Below are 17,804 nucleotides of genomic sequence, written 5' to 3'. Positions count from 1 at the left end.
GCGGTGTCTCCGCCCCCGTTAGACGGAAATGCGAAGCAGCTCGGGCCCCCATCTGTCTCGCTGCCACTGTTTTTTTTTCCTTTAAATCGTAAACCTTAAACGTTTAAGTTTGAACCTGCAAACGTCCCCAGGACACTGCTCCCTTGTCACAGGCCACGTCCTGCCCCCCGCTCCTCGGCCACCCCTTTCGATGAGCAGATGGCAGATACGTCCCTCTCTGCAGCCCAAGCCGAGATTCCAAGGTGGTCCAAGTGGAAATAATTGAGGAGAAAGTAGCGAGAAACAGCAACGTAGTTTCTTTTCTCACGCTGTCTCAGCTGGAGCTGTCCTAACGAAATACACAGCTAGGGCGGCTTCAGCAACAGACATTCACCTCTCCTCGGTAGACCGCCGGCCAAGGTCAGGGTGCCAGCCGATTTGGTTTCTGGCGAGGGCCCGCTTGCTGATGGGCAGGCGGCCACCTTCTCGCTGTGTCCCCAGACGGGAGACCTCCCTGGTGTCTCTTCTTGTAAGGACATCAGTCCTGTCAGGACCTGGACTCGCCCTTATGACCCCATCTAAGCAGAACCACCTCCCGAAGGCCCCAGCTCCAAACCCCGTCACACTGCGGGTTAGGGCTTCTGGAGGCTAATTTTGAGGGGACACAATTCAGTCTACAGCCCATCTTTTACTTGAAAATAAATGATAAAAGTCTTATAGTTACCTGTATAAAAATATCAGAGATGGCCACGCCACCCTGAACAAGCCCGATCTTGTCTTATCTCGGAAGCTAAGCAGCGTCGGGCCTGGTTAGTACTTGGATGGGAGACCACCTAGGATGACCGGGTGCTGTAGGCATTTTTTTCTTTTCTAAAAATCAGAGACAACATAGATGAATGTTTTTCTGATTTTTAGACTGAGAAGTGTTTTCCAAGTTTAAAAGCAGAAGGAAAACAAACCCACGGAAGATAAGGCTGGAATATTCCACTCCATAAACATGTACATCTTTTACATCAAACAAAATAAAAGCATCATTATAAAGCAAGCAACGAAACAAAACATAATTTCAATAATTTCATGAAGAATTGTACCCCACATATAGAGAGATGGCATGCACGGATCATAATCTACTACGGACAAAAGCAGAAAGGACTGTACACGGACACAGAAACACGACGGACCAGCAGGGAGGTGACAGTACCCGAAGGCATTCCCGCTAAACCGAGGGGCTCTTTCTGCCCATCTAAGAGCAATTTTTTTTTAATGAAAATAATGACAGAAGTGTCGCGAAGCCTTGCTGGTGGGGACAGAATTTGCTCCCACTTCCTCGAAATCGACTGGACCATATCCATCAAGGGTTTTCGAAAGGTCTTCCACTCTGGCTTTGGAGTGTCACCTCCAGGGACTCCGCCCTCAGGGGACACACAAAGATGTTCGCTTTCAGTGTTTCTTTAAAAGGAAAAGGTTAAAGTGACCCATGGTCCCCCACGCAGGGAAGATACTGAGTAAACTGGGTTTAATATGCAGTTATTAAGCAGGAGGTCGGTGCATCGAATGGTCCTGACACGAGGCGGGGGCGGGAAGCCGGCCCCGTCCATGCTTAGAACAGGCGCTCAGCTGTGTCCTCGTCCGTGGTTTCAAGGGCTGCGACAGACTGTGTCAGCATGAGAACGAGCAGTTCCGTTAGGGAGGGGACCTCCAGGGCGGCTTTTATGCTCTTGCTGAGCTGTTTGGGTTCGTGCCCACTTTCTTCAGCGAACCTGCAGCCCCATTAACTTGCAAGGTGGCTGAGCGTGGAGGTGGAGGCGGGTGGGCCGAGGGCCTCCGCCCTGGGCCGTCTTGCTGTCTGGGTCCCTCTGCAGTGGTCGGGGTCAGGGTGGGGACCTGCTCAGCTCCAGGCTGCCCTGCCAGCCCTGGGACCAGGACCCTCCTTCTAGGCCAGCCCCTACAGCTTCCTGTCACCTGCCCCTGCCCCACCCCTGGCAGAAAATCGAGATGCCTCCCGTCTCCGGAGCTCTCCAGGACGGGCCACCTTTGTTGCCATGTGATGGTTCGGTTTGCTCCCTGAGACACACGTGTCCCACTAAGCTGTCTGTAAACCACGCGCGGGCACCTCGTCGTCACAACGCCACCCCCGGTGACGCTTTCCTGTCCTGTCCTGTGAATGTCACGCAGATTATGACGAGTGTGCAAGGAGGGAGGACGACTGTGAACCAGGCTCGTCCTGTCTCAACACCCTCGGATCCTTCACTTGCCGCTGTGTGGGCGGAACCTCCGACCTCCCCGTAGAATATTCTGGAAGACCCTGTGAAGGTAGTAGCCTCATAGTCCCTTTTCTGGAATACTGTCAGATAGTCTGTCCTTTTAAGGATATTCATTTGCAAAGTATTTCTTTTCCAAATGAGGTTGGCATATTTTATGCCCCAGGCAAGTTTCCTGATGTGTGTGTGCACATGTGTGTGTGCTTGCGAGTATGTGTACATGCACGTGCTATGTGCAGGCATGTACACACGTGTGCATGCACATGTGAGTGTGTGCCTATGTACGTGTGCATGCTCGTGCATGCACATGTGAGTGCCGTGCATGCGTGCACATTCATGAGTGTGTGCACATGTGCATGTGCGTGCATGCATGGTGTGTGCACGCGTACATACATGCATTGCGCACACACACATGCAAGTATATGCGCACATGCATGGGTACATATGTGCACTGTGTGCACATGCATGATGTGTATGCGCGCTGTGCACATGCATGTGTGTGCACATGTGCATGTATGTGTGTACATGTGTGGGTGCATGGGTGCATAGGTGCACACGTGCACAGGCGCACATGCATGACATGTATGCATATATGCATGTGCGCATGTGTATATGTGCATGTATGGGCATGTGCGCACATGTGTGTGCATGCGTGCGTGTGTGCACACGTGTGTGCATGCCGTCCCCTCATACCCTTCCACATGTCTCCAGCCCTCTGGGTGGTGCCTCATAGCCCCAAGTGCTTCTTCTGATGCCTGAGATGAGAAAATACACAGGCGAACTCAGGTGTGTCCTCTAGATGCCAAAAGACGATCTTGTAAAACTCAGAGCCCATGTGACAAGCTAGGTGAGGAGCAGGGCGATGGGTGAGCCCCTGACCTTGAGGCAGGAGAAAGCCGGTGCCAGGGTGGCGGGCGACAGAGCTGGGCTGTAGAGCAGAGGCCGGGGCGGGCCGAGCCGCATCCTACAGACCGCGGAGGGAGCCGAGGGGAATGGCGGACAGCTTTGGGGAGCTGCATGCTCTTCTGGAGTCCAAACCAAGTGTGCTCCGGGGCAAGCAGGAAGCCGGAGCAGGAGTGAGGGACTCAGGGAGCCTAAGAGTGAACATCATCGACTATCTTAGAGCCCGAACCCAGGGGCCCTGAGGGCAGCCAGCTTGTCCCAAGACCACGGGCTCAGTACATGCGCAGCGTCAGCCTCGGGGAGGTTCGGAGGGCAGAGGGTCCCCCGGTTTTCTGGTTCATGGCGGCCCACGGCGAGCCAGGCCAGGCCCAGCTGCTGGGGCTGGCAGGGACGTGCAACGCAGGCAAGAGTGGCTGTGGCTGGAACGTGCAGACCAGGTGTGCGCTGCTGTGGGGCACGGAGGGGTTCCGCGGGTCCCCATCGCTGAGTCCTCCTGAGTCCATGCGGCCGGGCTCGCAGGGCAGTCCCTAAACACAGACCCACCTGTGCTTTGGCTCCTCGTGCCCTGCAGGTGACTCTTCTGACAACACAACCCAGGCCCCCAGGTCCTCTCTGGCTCCTGGCCTGGAGCAATCCCCCAGCCCAGCGGAAACGAGGGCGGCCAGCCCGGCCCCCCAGGGCGTGCTCCCGCGGCTGAGCCTGGCCGGCGCGGTCAGGGTGCTGTGCGAGATCGAGAAGGTGGCCATCGCCGTGCAGAGGCGCTTCCTGCAGCAGGAGTCCATCCCCGAGTCGTCCCTGTACCTGGGCCAGCCGTCCTGCGGTGTGAGCGACAGCAACAGCACACACGTGTTCCTGGCGGCCGGATGGAGCGAGTGCGGGACCCTGGTGCAAAGCGTGAGTCCCAGGCACGGGGCGGGGGCGGGGCATCGGGCTGTCCAGACCTCCACACGGGGAGGGCCCGGGAAGACTCTGCACCCCAAAGTCTGTCACCGTAAGTGGGGGACCCAGCACGGGAGGAAGCTGTGAGCCTCACCCTGCAGGGGTTCTGATGCAAAGGGCCTGGGGTAGGACTCAGGGTCAGGGTTCAAAACACCCCCCAGTGATTCTGAGGCACAGGCAGGGTGGGGGGCCTGCGGGGGAGGAAGGGGGCGGGAAAGCCGGGAGCCTGTGTGTGAACGTGGGCGTCCACGTGTGCGTGTGTGTGAGAGCACGTCGGTGTGCATGCGTAGGAGTGCGTGTGAGTGTGAATGCGTGTGCGAATGCGTGTGTGAGCATGTGGGGGCATGTGTTGGTGGAGGGTGGGCATGGGCAGCACCATCACTGGGTCTCAAATGTGACGTCAGCTCCTGCCCGTGGGGCTCCCGCAGGCCGCTCCCAGGGTGAGCCAGGCTCCCTGCGGGGGGGCCGGGGGTCCGCGGACAGCAGCTCCTCCCTCTGCTCTCTGAGCTAGACAGTCGCTTGGTTTACAACCACGTCCGTCGGGCTCCACCGGTGAAGAGGGAAGGGACACCCGTGTCCCACGTGTCCCGCAGACCCGGATCCACGCAGGCAGCGGTGGTTCTGACATTTGTCAGAACCCGAGGTTCCTCGGAAGGCTTATTTGCACCGACACAATGACGTGCAGCTGGCTATTCTGCCTTCTCCTCTTCTTTTTTGTTAAGCAGTTTAAATTTTATTGACCTCCAGGTTTTTACAAAAAAAGTTAAATTTAAGGTCACGCCTCCAAGTTTGATTACTATACACAGGTCATGCAGAGCATGACTATAAAGAAATGCACATTCGCCCACGTCCCAGATTGTTCGCCGGAGTACGGGATCATCCCCGTAAATACATGCGAACTTCTCGCCAAGACAGAAGGGGTCGGCCCAGGTTTTCCGAGACGCTTTTCAAAATGACTCAAGACACTAAATGTCACGCGCTCCAGACCCCGCGTGTCTGCGGCAGCCACCAAGCACCGGCTTCGGGGCTGCTGGAAACGGACGTGCTGGTCGAGCCTCTGTTCTTTAGCTGCAAATCGCAGGGCCCGTAAACGCCATGTGGATAATTACTCCAAAATATGGAGCTACGAACACAGGCCCTTCATTTCTAAGAAGCAAACACAGAAGATTAGGTGTCAAGAGTTTAAAGGTTTGGGTGTGGGACAAGTCAACCGAGAACCTACCCAAGTTTCTCCCCAGAAGCGACGGCATCGCTCATCTCTACCCAGGAAAACAGATTCTAACACGATTTTCAATAATTCAAATTTCGCTCTTTATATAAAAACCTAGAGAGACCGATACCATCCAGTAGCTTCCAAAGATAAGCTAGTGGCTCTGCGTGATCAATTTTAGATGCATCAGAAAATGCGCTCAGCCTGTAATGCGTGTAGCGCAGCGAGGAAGGAGGGGCCGCAGGAGGGGAGCGCGGACGCGGGCCAGCCTTCTCCTTCCCCTCTCGCTCCTCCGTGTGCTGCCCTACTACGCGCAGCGTGTTGCGCTCAGTCAGACCCACCCATGTCAGTGCCTGTCTGGCCGCCGGACTTGCTGTCTATCAGGTTCGTGGGTCCGTTAGCATCGTCAGCCTTAGGATTTCCATTTTCTGCAAACGCTGCACTGGCCGCCTCTCAGGTTAGACGCTGTGTCGCCGGGCCCGCCGCCGGCCTCGCTCTTGGCTCCGGGCGTCCAGCAGCTTCTGCTCTGCTCTGCTCAGCCGTGTGTCTCACTAGCTCTGCCTGACGCTGTGTCCTCGTCACACGTCAGCCCTGCCCCTCGCCTCCTCCTCACTCTATGGATCCGACTCACGGGCCCCACACGACTTCCCTTGTCTGGGTCTACACTGTTGAGTCTGGCACGTGAACAGCCGTGCAGTGCCCGCTGCCACCCGTGCCCCGTGGCGTGTCACCACCGCAGGCGATCCAGAACTGCGCTTGGTCCTCTGTCCTGGTGGCAGCTTAGGAGGCGCCAGTAAAGAGGCATTGACCTTAGAACGCCCACCACCATGACAGTCCCCAGCCCCCAGCTAGCAAAGCGCGTCCAACAGTCAGAGCTTCGGGCGTCTGTCAGACGCATGACTTCGTGGAGCTTCTGCGTGAGGGTGGCAGGTGTTCACCGACATGTTGCCTCCTCCTGCAACGCTCCCCGCAGAAGCAGAGTGTGGAGTGGCCCACGTCGGGATCCTCAGCTCTGTCCTAGCCGCCGGAGACAGCCGGCCGCCCGGTCCTGCTGCCTGAAGGCGTCTCCCCTTCCGCTGAACTTCCGTGTCCCCGGCCACCATGCCTCGGGGCCAGCCGACCTGCGGCCCTGTCTCCTCGAGCTCAAAACCGACCTGCTCCGCACGTGCAAGGGCTGACGGTCACCAACCCCGCCAGGCTGGGCGTCGCCCCCGGGGACTCAAGCCCACAAGTGTGAGCCGTGCTGCCACCGCCACATACTCCCGTCCCCGTCACGATCGCGCTCCTTCCTTTAGATGGTCTTCGGGCTTCTTGGTTTCGTCATTGCCCCGGACCAGAGACGCCGGCGGGACCGCGGGGTGCTCGGCCACAGCCAGAACCGGTCTCCCGCGGCTCTCCATGCTTTGGACGAGGGCCTCGCTTTGAGAAGCGTCAGAGGGGGTGGGACTCGGGGAGGGGTCCGACCTAGGCCTTGGGGTGTCCCTGCTCAAGTTCGTCTCTGGTTCTCTTCCGGTGAAGGACGCGGCACAGAAGACGGGCTGCGGCCGGTGTCACGATTCACGCTCTCGTCGTCAATTTACATTAGGAAAAAACCATTAGGATTTTTATAGTTTGGGGGAAAGCTTTAAAAAATAAAAAATAATGCCCCAGCATCCGGGGCCACGGTGCGCAGCGTGCTGGGCCCGGCTGGCCCCGGAGCTGGCTCACGTCCCGTTTCGTCTGTGTCCAGAACATGACAGACACGGTGGTGAGGACGACGCTGAGGAACGACCTGTCCCCAGACGGGATCGTCCACCACCTGAAGATCCTGAGTCCCATCCGCTGTGCCTTCCGCAACGACCTCCTCACGTCCTCCGGCTACATGCCGGAGTGGGGGTGAGTGGGGGTCCCCCCACCCCAGCGCACGCGCCTCTCCACTCCAGCACCCTCGCTTTGGGTTTGGGTGCCTTCGAGATTAGATCGAACGTCCAGCCGCCCAAAGTTTTGTCCCTGCTTCCAACTCAGGACCAACCGGAGAAAGCCAGATATGCTCCCTGAGCCAGTTGCACAGGGACACCCCAGTCCCGCGAGCCCACCCACAGCCTCTCCGCAGCGCCACCCCCATCAGGGCGCACTTGGGCCCCCTTGTCCACTGTGAAGCTGTCCCTTTGCTCTGCCGGCCTTGGAGTCTCCGTCATCGCGGGCGACGGGCCGACCCCTGCTGCGGCCAGCCCCGCTCGTTCCGTCCGGTGGCAGGGACGCGAGTCTGTGTGTGGGACAAAGCCGTCCACACGCCGCTCCGTCTCGCAGGGTCTACACCATCATCGAGGACCTCCACGGCGCTGGAAGTTTTGTCACCGAAATGCAGTTGTTTATCGGAGACGCTCCTATCCCACGGAATTACAGCGTGTCTGCCAGCGACGATGTCAAGATCGAGGTCGGGCTGTCCACACGGAAAAGCAACCTCAAGGTGGTCCTGACCGAATGCTGGGCCACGCCGTCCAGCGATGCCCTGGACCCGGTCATGTTCGGCTTCATTAACAACAGGTGGGGGCTCGGGGGGCTGTGCCCCGCCGGCGGCCTGCTTCGGGGCCCTGGACCTGCAGACTCACCCGGGCACGGGGCTGGGTTTTGGGTAATGCCCGTGGGAGAGCCTCCCCTCTGGCCAAGGTGGTCCTGACCGAATGCTGGGCCACGCCGTCCAGCGATGCCCTGGACCCGGTCATGTTCGGCTTCATTAACAACAGGTGGGGGCTCGGGGGGCTGTGCCCCGCCGGCGGCCTGCTTCGGGGCCCTGGACCTGCAGACTCGCCCGGGCACGGGGCTGGGTTTTGGGTAGTGCCCGCGGGAGAGCCTCCCCTCTGGGCGATGGACAGCCAGACGTCCGTGCCTGGTGGGGACGCGCCGGGTGCAGGCGGCTGCCCTGTCAGGAGGCTCACGAGGACCAGAACAGGAGGGAGGTTTGTGACTCACGAGGCGCCTTTCCTCCCCCGCCAGCTGCCCCATCCCCAACACGCACACGTGCGTGATCGAGAACGGGAGCTCCAGCAAGGCCCAGTTCAAGCTGAAGATCTTCTCCTTCATCAACAGCTCCAGAGTGTACCTGCACTGCAGGCTCCGCGTCTGCATGGAGGCCCCGGGCAGCTCGTGCAGAATCGTAGGTGTGGGGACTTCCAGGCCGCCGTCCGGGGCTCGTGGCTGTGAGGGGGCTTGCCCTGTTACCAGAAGCCGGGGGCATGGGCGGCTCGGGGCTAGGTGCTGGGAGGAAGCCCCGCACCCCACAGACGTGGCCCCTAAAAGGCAGGACGTGAGGTCAGGACACCGGGCAGCCCTGGGGGAGGACGGCTGTGGTCAGATGGCCGTAAGTCCTGCCTGAGGCCACGTCGTCTGCTGGCTGTCACATCAGCACTTCCTTGTCATGACGCTGCCCTGCTTCTCCTGGAGGTGATTTGACGCATATTTAAGTGGGAAAAATGTTGTTTTAATTTAATCTCGTTTGCAGCGACATTGATGGAGCGCTCCTGAGTCCCACCCGCTGTGCTTTCCTTTCCCTAGGTGCTTCGTTCCTTCTGTGACTGTGAATAATTTTACATTCTCATTTCCTTAGACCTTTGAATGTGAAATGTGCTTTGCAGTCCCGAGGCTTGAAAGCTCGTCTTCATACCACAGGCTCGTGGGCAGTGACTGTCACGTGTCGTCTGTGGCCGAGGACAGTGTGGTGGGCTCTGCTGGCCGTTGGTTCGGCCACGCGAGTTTCTGTGTCCCGCAGGGGAAAGTGTGTCCCTGTGCTCCTCACAGGACCCCTGCGGTCGTCTTGGGTGACCCACCTCCAGAGTCAGCGGGAAGTGGATGGAAGAAGCCCGGCGGTGGCCGATTTTATCGATGTCACTTTTTCCTACACAGAACATCTGGGACCACAGGAGGGAATGGAGACTTCTGGTGACGGCCAGCTAAGGGCACACAGGAGCCTGCACCTGGCCCCGCCAGCCCCTCAGAAACGCTAAGGGTGTCAGGGGCTTAAGGGTGACGGAGACTCAAAGTAACACGCTGCTTGCACAGGGGCTGCCGGTTCTCGAATTCGTTAGTCTGAGCTGCACAGAGCTCCTCCTTCGGGCGCCGTAGCGCGTCCTGTGGCCGCCTAAGCATGCGCCACACCCTGAGCGCGTGAACAATAGAACCCATTGCCTCACGGCGGAGCTCGGAGATCGGGGTGCTGGCTGCACGGCTGGCTCCGTCTGAGGCGGAGGGAGGATCCGCCCCAGGCTCTCTCCTCGGCTGGCACATGGCCGTCTTCTCCCTGCGTCCTCATGTGTCCCCTGTCCACTGTGTTCAAAGTGCCCTTGGTGTAAGGATACAGTCACACGGGAGCAGGACTCACCGTAATGACCTCGCCTGATGCGACCATCTGCAAAGACCCCATGTCCAAGTCAGGCACCTCCTCAGGTCCCGGGTAGGACTTCAAGATCTGTTGGGGTCATGTGCGACCCACAGCAGGTACAGAGAAAGCAGATGCCATCATGTCACTGACCCTTTCTGTAAGGCAAAGGTGTTGAAGGGGGCAAGTGGCTGCAAGCTGTGGACGATGCACAGGTCACTCTCCACAAAGGGGCCAGCGCCAGTAGCTGGAGGCAGCTCAGGGGCCACTGTGTCTCGCTGCTCTCGGGCCCCTCACTGCCCTCCCTCCGGCCACCACGCTGGGCAGAGCCCACGGCCCTGGTGCCCCTGGCCTCCGAGGGCCTCCTCGTCCTTGTCTGAGCTCCTCCATCATGATGTCACCCTTTCCAGCAGGAAAAACACCTACGAAGCAGAGAGTCGTCCCGGACAGCGGGTAAATTTCTCATAGATGTTGTTCAACTGATCTGAGGTTTCTCTCCTTTTAAAATAAACAGAATTGCGAAGACTTTCGGTCGCTGAGAAGTGGTGAGCCACCCGCAACACACCTGACATCCTGGGGACCCCTCGTGCGGTCTGACGGTGAGTTGGTGGCTTGGTTTAGACAACTTAAGATGCGAGCAATTCCTTTGCTCCAGCCCGTAAACCAAAGAGCAACTACCGGACACGTGGCGTTCTTAAGGTTTTCCTGAAACTCTCAGAAATAACGCCGACGTGAAGCCGGCTGACTTCGCGGAGAGCTCCGACTTTCCAGTGCCGCGTCTCGTTCTCTACCCGCAAAATGCGATTTGCTCCTCTTGGCAGCCGGTGAGGTAGGGTCCGCTGCTGCCCCACGTTGCAGATATAAAGACCAAGGCTTCGGGAAGTCGCTCGGATTCACGTGATGCCGTGTTTGAGCAGTGCGAGGTGAAGGCTGCGAAGCTTCCGGAATCCGCATCGCCGCACCGGGCGGGCTGTGCCGGGGACGCATCTGAGGCCACGGCCTGGTCGAATTCTGTGTGTGCGTGTGTCTGTGTGTGCGTGTCTGTGTGTGTCTGTGTGCATGCCTGTGTGTGCCTGTGCATGCATATGTGTGTGCATGTATGTGTGTCTGCATGTCTGTGCACACATGTGCATGTGTGTCTCTGCGTGTGCGTCTCTGTGTGTATGTGCATGTTTGTGTGTGTGTGCATGTGTCTGTGTGTGTCTCCATGTGTGTCTGTGTGTGTCTCTGTGTGTGTCTGTGTGTGTGTCCGTGTGTCCGTGTGTGTGTTTGTGTCTGCATATGTGTCTGCGTGTCTGTGTGTGCATGTGCGTGTGTCTGTGTGTCTGTGTGTCTGTGTGTGTGTGTGTGCGTGTGTCTGTGTGTGTGCGTGTGTCTGTGTCTGTGTGTGTGTGTCTCTGTGTGTGTCTGTGTGTGTGTGTGCATGTGTCTGTGCGTGTGTGTGTCTCTGTGTCTCACCCATCCATTCATCCATCCACTCATCCATCCACTCATCCATCCACTCACCCATCCATTCATCCATCCACTCATCCTTCCACTCACCCATCCATTCATCCATCCATTCATCCACCCACTCATCCATCCACTCATCCATCCACTCACCCATCCATTCATCCATCCACTCGTCCATCCACTCACTCATCCATTCATCTGCCCACCTACCCATGCTTCCGACCATCCTTCTGTCCAACTACCTGTTCATTTATTCATCCATCATTCCTCCATCTATCATGCACCCATCTATTCATCCACCCACCTACCCATCCAATCAACCACCCACCTACGCATCCCCTCATTCATTTATTCACCTATCCATCTACACATCGATCCACTTATTCACTCACCTACCCATCTATTTAGTCATCTGTCCACCCATCCGTCCGCCCACCCACCTGCCCACCCATCCATCCATCCACCCGTCCATGCGTCTCTTCGCCCACGCACCACGTTGTGGTTTCGCCTGCCTGCAGCGCGTCAGGCCCTGCTGTTCCTCTGCAACACGAGTGTGCAACATTGTACCTGTTTGTATCTAGTCCTCCTCTGATGGACACGGGTCGTTCCCGCCTCGGCTGCTGTGAATGGTGCTGCCGTGAGCGTGGCTGTGCAAGCGTCATGCGAGTGCCTGTTGTTCGTCCTCTGGGCCCACGCGCTCCTGTGTCTCCGTCACCCCCGGGTCTGGGGCTGCCCGGGCTCCTCCATGCTGCAGAGCGCGTGGGCCCCGCGTGTCTCCCCATGGGCAGCCCCACCGGGCTCCCCACCTCCACCTGGACGGGGGACCCGTCGCTCCCACGTGGCCTCCTCTTGGCCAGTGCTTGCCCAGAACGTTGGGAGGCTGAGCTGTCCTGGGTGTTGTGCCTCCCAGGCTTGGGACTCCCTCCTCGCCACCTTCAGGGGCCCGCAGGGATGTGGACGCACACCTCCCTGCCACGGTGCTTCTGCTGAGTCACATCCAGCGGCCACATGTGGGGAGCGCGCCCCGTCCAGACTCGGTCCTGAGTCCTCCTTGCCACCCTCGCAATGACGTCCCAGTGCTGGGACCTCAGGGGGCACCAGCCCGCGGAGACGCGCTCCGCCTGCTTTGGGCAGACCCCCCACCTCGTGCCCGTCTCGTCCCCTGCAGGTGAGCCTCCAGCCGCGAAGCCAGGGCTGGCGCCCAGCTCTGTCGTCCTCATCGTGGTGGCCGTCTTCGCCTTGGTGACGGGGGCAGCCGCCCTGGTCATCGCACGCTACCAGCGCGTGACCGGAAAGTACAACTGCAAAGCCCAGGCGGACGACTTCAGCTACCAGGTGTTCTATGACTGAGGCCGCCGCCCCGAGGTGGGTGAGGGGCCAGGCACGGACGGGACACGCGGGGCTCACGCGTCCGGCCTTTGCCACCGATGGAGACCACGCGGTGTGTCCCAGTGGCTTTGGCAAAAGGCAGATTTGTGGGTGTCCGTGTTTTGTGCCTGTAATTTATAAGAAATATACATTTGGTCTTTGTCCACTGTTCCTGGCACAGAGACCCTAAAATCCTTGAATTTCCCAGTGACTGATAGAGGGGCCTTTTGTTACATTAATGAGGTGACTTTTGGAGAGCACCCCAAGATGGGGCTGGTTGCCAAGAGAACAACTGTGTGATTGGAAGGTTGGAAGGGGAAAGCACCCTCCCCCCAGCCCATCTCGCAGAGTGAGGAGGGGGCTGGAGGTTGAATCAATCACCAGTGGCCAATGATCTAATCAAACGAGCCTATGTAAGGAAGACTCCATAAAACGCCAGAGGATGGAATGTGGGAGCAGTCTGAGGTTTCCACAATTCTTCGGGTGAGGGACCAGGCGTCACAAGGCACCTATAGGGGTCAGAAGGAAAGAGCTTTCCAGGGTCCTGGGATCCTCCTTCTAGGTGGGGTCTGCTGCCGCCCCCGAGAGTCTCAGATAAGGGAGCAAACAGCAGCAAATTTCCATTCACCTCGATGCTCTAATCATAAAGAGCGACTGGCCCAGGTGTGGTCCTTTAGTGTCTGGTTTGGGGCCCACACGGTTCAGGTCACAAAGACCCTTCTCCTTACTGATCCTGTCCTGTTCCATCCTGTCCCCTGCTGGGGGCACTATTGTACACACATGCCCCACAGGGACTGGACCATGCGCCCCGTCTTCTCATTGGGACCCGCGGCTTCCCCAGCCGAGGCCACCTCCCCGCCCCCCGCCATGTTTGGCTCCTTATTCTTTTGCAGTAAGAGATTTTTGAAGCAAGTCACAAAAGTGTGGTAGATATGGTTGTATCCTTGAAATGAGAAAATTGGTCCTCGGGACCTCAAGTGACTGGGTCACATGGCAGAGCTGGATCACAGTACACTTCTCTACAAGGCGATGACCCTAGCTGGGTGACTTCATCTTCATCAGAGAAAGTGTCACCTGCTCACGGAGCTGGCTCTGCAGACGCTGAAGAGACCATACCCTCACTTTGTCCTGTCCCTCTGCTCCAAGCACGCCTGTGAGCGAGGTACCCATTATTGGGGTCTCAGGACCCTGACAGCCCAGATGGAGGGGCTAGACCAGGCCAGCACACAAGGCCAGTCACCTCCCTGGAGAGAGTTACAAGGGAATTTCAGCGGCCAAGGCTTGTGTTGCTGGCTGTCTCAGAGAATCTGGTGTCGGTGCCAAGGCTTGCTGGATGCTCCCGCCTTGAAATAAAACGCCAGGGGGACGATGTGCCCGTCTTCTTACTCTCCTGGGGCTTCCGTCTTCCAAAGTGTGAAAAACACTCATAACGAGTTCTCAAGTTCCTGCAGAAATCTGCTCTTTGAAAAATATCAAACATACAACCACCCCTCCACACGCCAGGTGCGCACCGGGGTGCAAGAGCCCTGTGTCCGGGGGGTTCCCCACAGATAGCACAGAGGCGTGGAGGCCCCGAGGACGTGGTCGTCCAGCTCGGGTGTCCGAGCCTGGCGCACCTGCCCGCTGAGTGGGAGCTTCGCTCGCCAGAGGCCAGGCCGAGGGCACCACAGTTCCGGAGCCTTCGTGCCCCCTTTCCTCTGAGTGCGATCTCTCGCTGTTCAGCCAGCAGGGAAGTCGTGTCCTCGGGGCGGGTGGCGACCCTCCACTACCCGTACTCCAGGGGTGTTACTGCATGAACCTCTCCCTTGTGCATGCAGACTGACCCAGGTGACGTCGTTTCCCGTGCAGGTAGCCGTGAATGGAGCTCGGTTCTTAATGCACCGAGCGTTGTTGGAAACCTACTCTGTCCCACATCAGAGCGTGGATGAGCCCCGGAGACGATGAAAACACACCCCCGCCTGCTCCCAGGAGGCCTGCTGACTGTGTAGGTCCCAGACAAGCGGGAGGGTGAGGGGAGCTGGTGGAGAAGCCTGGAGCTCCAGACGCGGGGTCCTCAAACCAAGCATGAACACAGCTCTGCCACCCTCTAAGTCGCCTCCACGACCCCAGAGCTCCCAGACCCTTTACCATCCAAAGTGGTCCAAGTGGCCCTTCCTGGCTTTGCTCACCATTGACATCCATCCATCCACCCATCCAACCATCTTTCCATTCATCCTTCCATCCATCCATCCACCTACCCATCCATCCATCCATCCATCCATCCACCCATCCAACCATCTTTCCATCCATCCATCCATCCATCCATCCATCCATCCATCCATCCATCCATCCATCCAATAAAATGTTTTTGAAACTGAATTTTAATATTAGGGCAATTTTTATTTAAAGTAAAATACCTGTTTTGAACTTACCTGTTTTGTAGATTCAGAATATGCATAATATTTTGTTTTCTTATTTCGATGTACATCTATCAAGGCAATTTTAGTAGGAAAATTCAATGTGCTTTATGGTTCCATCCATCCATCCATCCATCCATCCATCCATCCACCCACCTACCCATCCATCCATCCATCCATCCATCCATCCATCCATCCATCCATCCACCCAGTCAGCCAGTCATTCAACACTTTTTGTCAAATATATAATATTCCACATTTTCAAAGATAGTTGACGGTGCACTTGAAGTTCTTTCGACAAGTCAGTACTGAATGTGATGTTTAGTGAGCGTGCATCCCTCTTCAACTTTTTTGCACCACCAGGAAATCTGTGTTTACGCAGCAGTAACTCAAGAGGCACTCTATCAACATGACGACCTTCACAATACATAGGAATGATGTGATATATATCACTGTTTTATATTTTTCCTACATTTTTTTCACCGGCATTTAAAAATATAATCCTGACATGGGGGGAGGTATTATTTATCCATTATGTAATGGGAAACCAGAGAAGAAATGAGTGAATTAGTTACTTAAGGTCAAAAAATGAATTAATGAAGGAATGAGTCTAGAACCTAAATCTTTTAGTTTTGAATTTTCTGCGTTACATTACGCTAACGGATGATGCTGTTTACTTTACTTAAAACAAATTGAAGTATATTTGACAGTTAACACCTGGAAGGATAGTGTTTCCTTCATGAATTTAGAATTATAACATGATCTTTCGTTTTTAGTTCCTGAGGTTAATTTTGTTGAATAAATTGCATATGACATTGAAACGTGACTGTGCTGGCTGCTGTGTTTGGTTCAGATACTCGCCTAGCATCCGCCGAGGGCCAGCGGCCGTGCTGGGCAGTTTGGGGAGACAAGGAACATGTCTCTGACTCTTCCTGAGCTGCTTTCATTTGCTCTGATAGCAGCTCAGGACCCAAGATTTACCTTTCTTGAGGAAGAGACAACAGACATGCAATAAGCCAGGTCTTGAGTCCTGTGACTGTGTGGCCCTTGAACTTCTGATAAAGTAGTTGAAGTGCATTTTAAATCTCCGTCTTTGAAACTTCACCTGTGGTTTTCATGTAATCTCAAGAAATATGCTGTGTTTATTCATTTGCGTTTTCTGTATAATCTGCTTCTTCCCTTACCTGCCCCAGTCTCCGCTTTGATAAATATTTCCTGAGCACACACCTTGCCCCAGGTCCTGGGCAGTGCTGCTGATGAACAGACTGAGCCCGGGCCTCACGGAGCACACGGTCTCGCTGGGGAGAGGGATACTCAAGTCAGTAGATGGCAGAAGCCATGATAAGTGCCGACAGGGACAAGCGCATGTGTGCTGTGGGGTACCCCTGACCTGGTCCATCCATCCTCCCCTCCACCTATCCCGTTCACTCATGCATGCATCTATCCATCCACCTACCCACCCATCCACCCATCCACACACCCATCCACCCACCCATCCATCCACCCATTCATCCATCCACCATCCATCTCCATCCATCCGCCATCTACCCACCCACCATCCATCCATCCACCATCCATCCATCCACCATCCATCCATCCGCCATCTACCCACCCACCATCCATCCATCCACCATCCATCCATCCACCATCCATCCATCCGCCATCTACCCACCCACCATCCATCCATCCACCATCCATCCATCCACCATCCATCCATCCGCCATCTACCCACCCACCATCCATCCATCCACCATCCATCCATCCACCATCCATCCATCCGCCATCTACCCACCCACCATCCATCCATCCACCATCCATCCATCCACCATCCATCCATCCGCCATCTACCCACCCACCATCCATCCATCCACCATCCATCCATCCACCATCCATCCATCCGCCATCTACCCACCCACCATCCATCCATCCACCATCCATCCATCCACCATCCATCCATCCGCCATCTACCCACCCACCATCCATCCATCCACCATCCATCCATCCACCATCCATCCATCCGCCATCTACCCACCCACCATCCATCCATCCACCATCCATCCATCCATCCACCATCCATCCATCCACCATCCATCCCCCCACCCATCCATCCACCCACCCACCCATCTGCCTATCCACCCACCTACTCATCTACTCATCCACTCATCCATTCATCCCTCCATCTCACCAAGAATGTTTACTGAGTTCCAGTCCTTATGCTGATATTAAGAAGACAAGAAGAAGGAGGTAGAGTCCTTGCCCCCAGGGACACAGAATCCATGGGAGAAAAGCCCCTGTGAATACTACATGCAGACAAGTCGGGGAGGCCGGGAGGGAGAGAACCAGAACAGTGTGCACGTGTGCGTGTGCGTGTGCGTGTGCGCTCATGTTACTTCCGTGGGGGCGTTCTGGGATGCTGCTGTGTCAGGGCTGCTGTACAGAATCTGCTCAGTCTGCATATTGCTGGTAGTTTAAATCCTCTAATCCTAGACTCTTTTTGCCGGCATGGCTCAAGGAACTAATTCCAAAGCATATTCAAAGAGAAGGCAGGAGGGAGGGACTCAGGGTGGCCCTGGACACCTGTGGAGGTTGCTCATGCTCTTCAATGCCGAGGTCACCCCTCAGGGCTGTGCAGCGAGCAACCCGTGCAGCCAGACTTGGGGCCTCGGAGACCCCCCAGGAGGCCCCTTACAGACTGAGTGGGCCCTGCCCACCCCCTCCCCCATGGAGTGGAGAGGATTGTGTGTGAGCCATGTACTTGCAGACACCATGTTATCTAGCCCTCGCTGCCAGCCGGCCACGTACAATTGTCCTCCCCTTACGGCTGAGGAATAAGGACACGGCGCAGCTTTCCCGAAGCTGAACAGCTGGTGAGCGGCAGGCCGGGTCGACGCCAAGGCCAGGTGGTGGAGCCCACACTCCCGCTCTGCCTCCCGTGGCAGGAC

General features: G+C 56.7%; 1 protein-coding gene across 1 annotated transcript in view; it reads left to right on the top strand.

The window, feature by feature from the left end:
• UMODL1 (uromodulin like 1) overlaps positions 1–12,448 on the top strand; it is a 49,746-nt gene extending 37,298 nt beyond the window's left edge. The window contains exons 17-24 of the mRNA XM_006916766.1: positions 1,966–2,029; positions 2,155–2,292; positions 3,715–4,037; positions 7,022–7,167; positions 7,582–7,818; positions 8,269–8,428; positions 10,161–10,245; positions 12,267–12,448. Of these exons, the coding sequence (XP_006916828.1) occupies positions 1,966–2,029; positions 2,155–2,292; positions 3,715–4,037; positions 7,022–7,167; positions 7,582–7,818; positions 8,269–8,428; positions 10,161–10,245; positions 12,267–12,448 (1,335 nt within the window). The remainder of the gene's footprint in view (positions 1–1,965; positions 2,030–2,154; positions 2,293–3,714; positions 4,038–7,021; positions 7,168–7,581; positions 7,819–8,268; positions 8,429–10,160; positions 10,246–12,266) is intronic.
• Positions 12,449–17,804: the final 5,356 nt, after the last annotated feature.

The sequence above is a fragment of the Pteropus alecto genome, unplaced genomic scaffold (genome assembly GCF_000325575.1).
Source record: "Pteropus alecto unplaced genomic scaffold, ASM32557v1 scaffold97, whole genome shotgun sequence".
NCBI lineage: Eukaryota > Metazoa > Chordata > Mammalia > Chiroptera > Pteropodidae > Pteropus > Pteropus alecto.
This window is presented reverse-complemented; position numbering and strand designations above follow the sequence as displayed.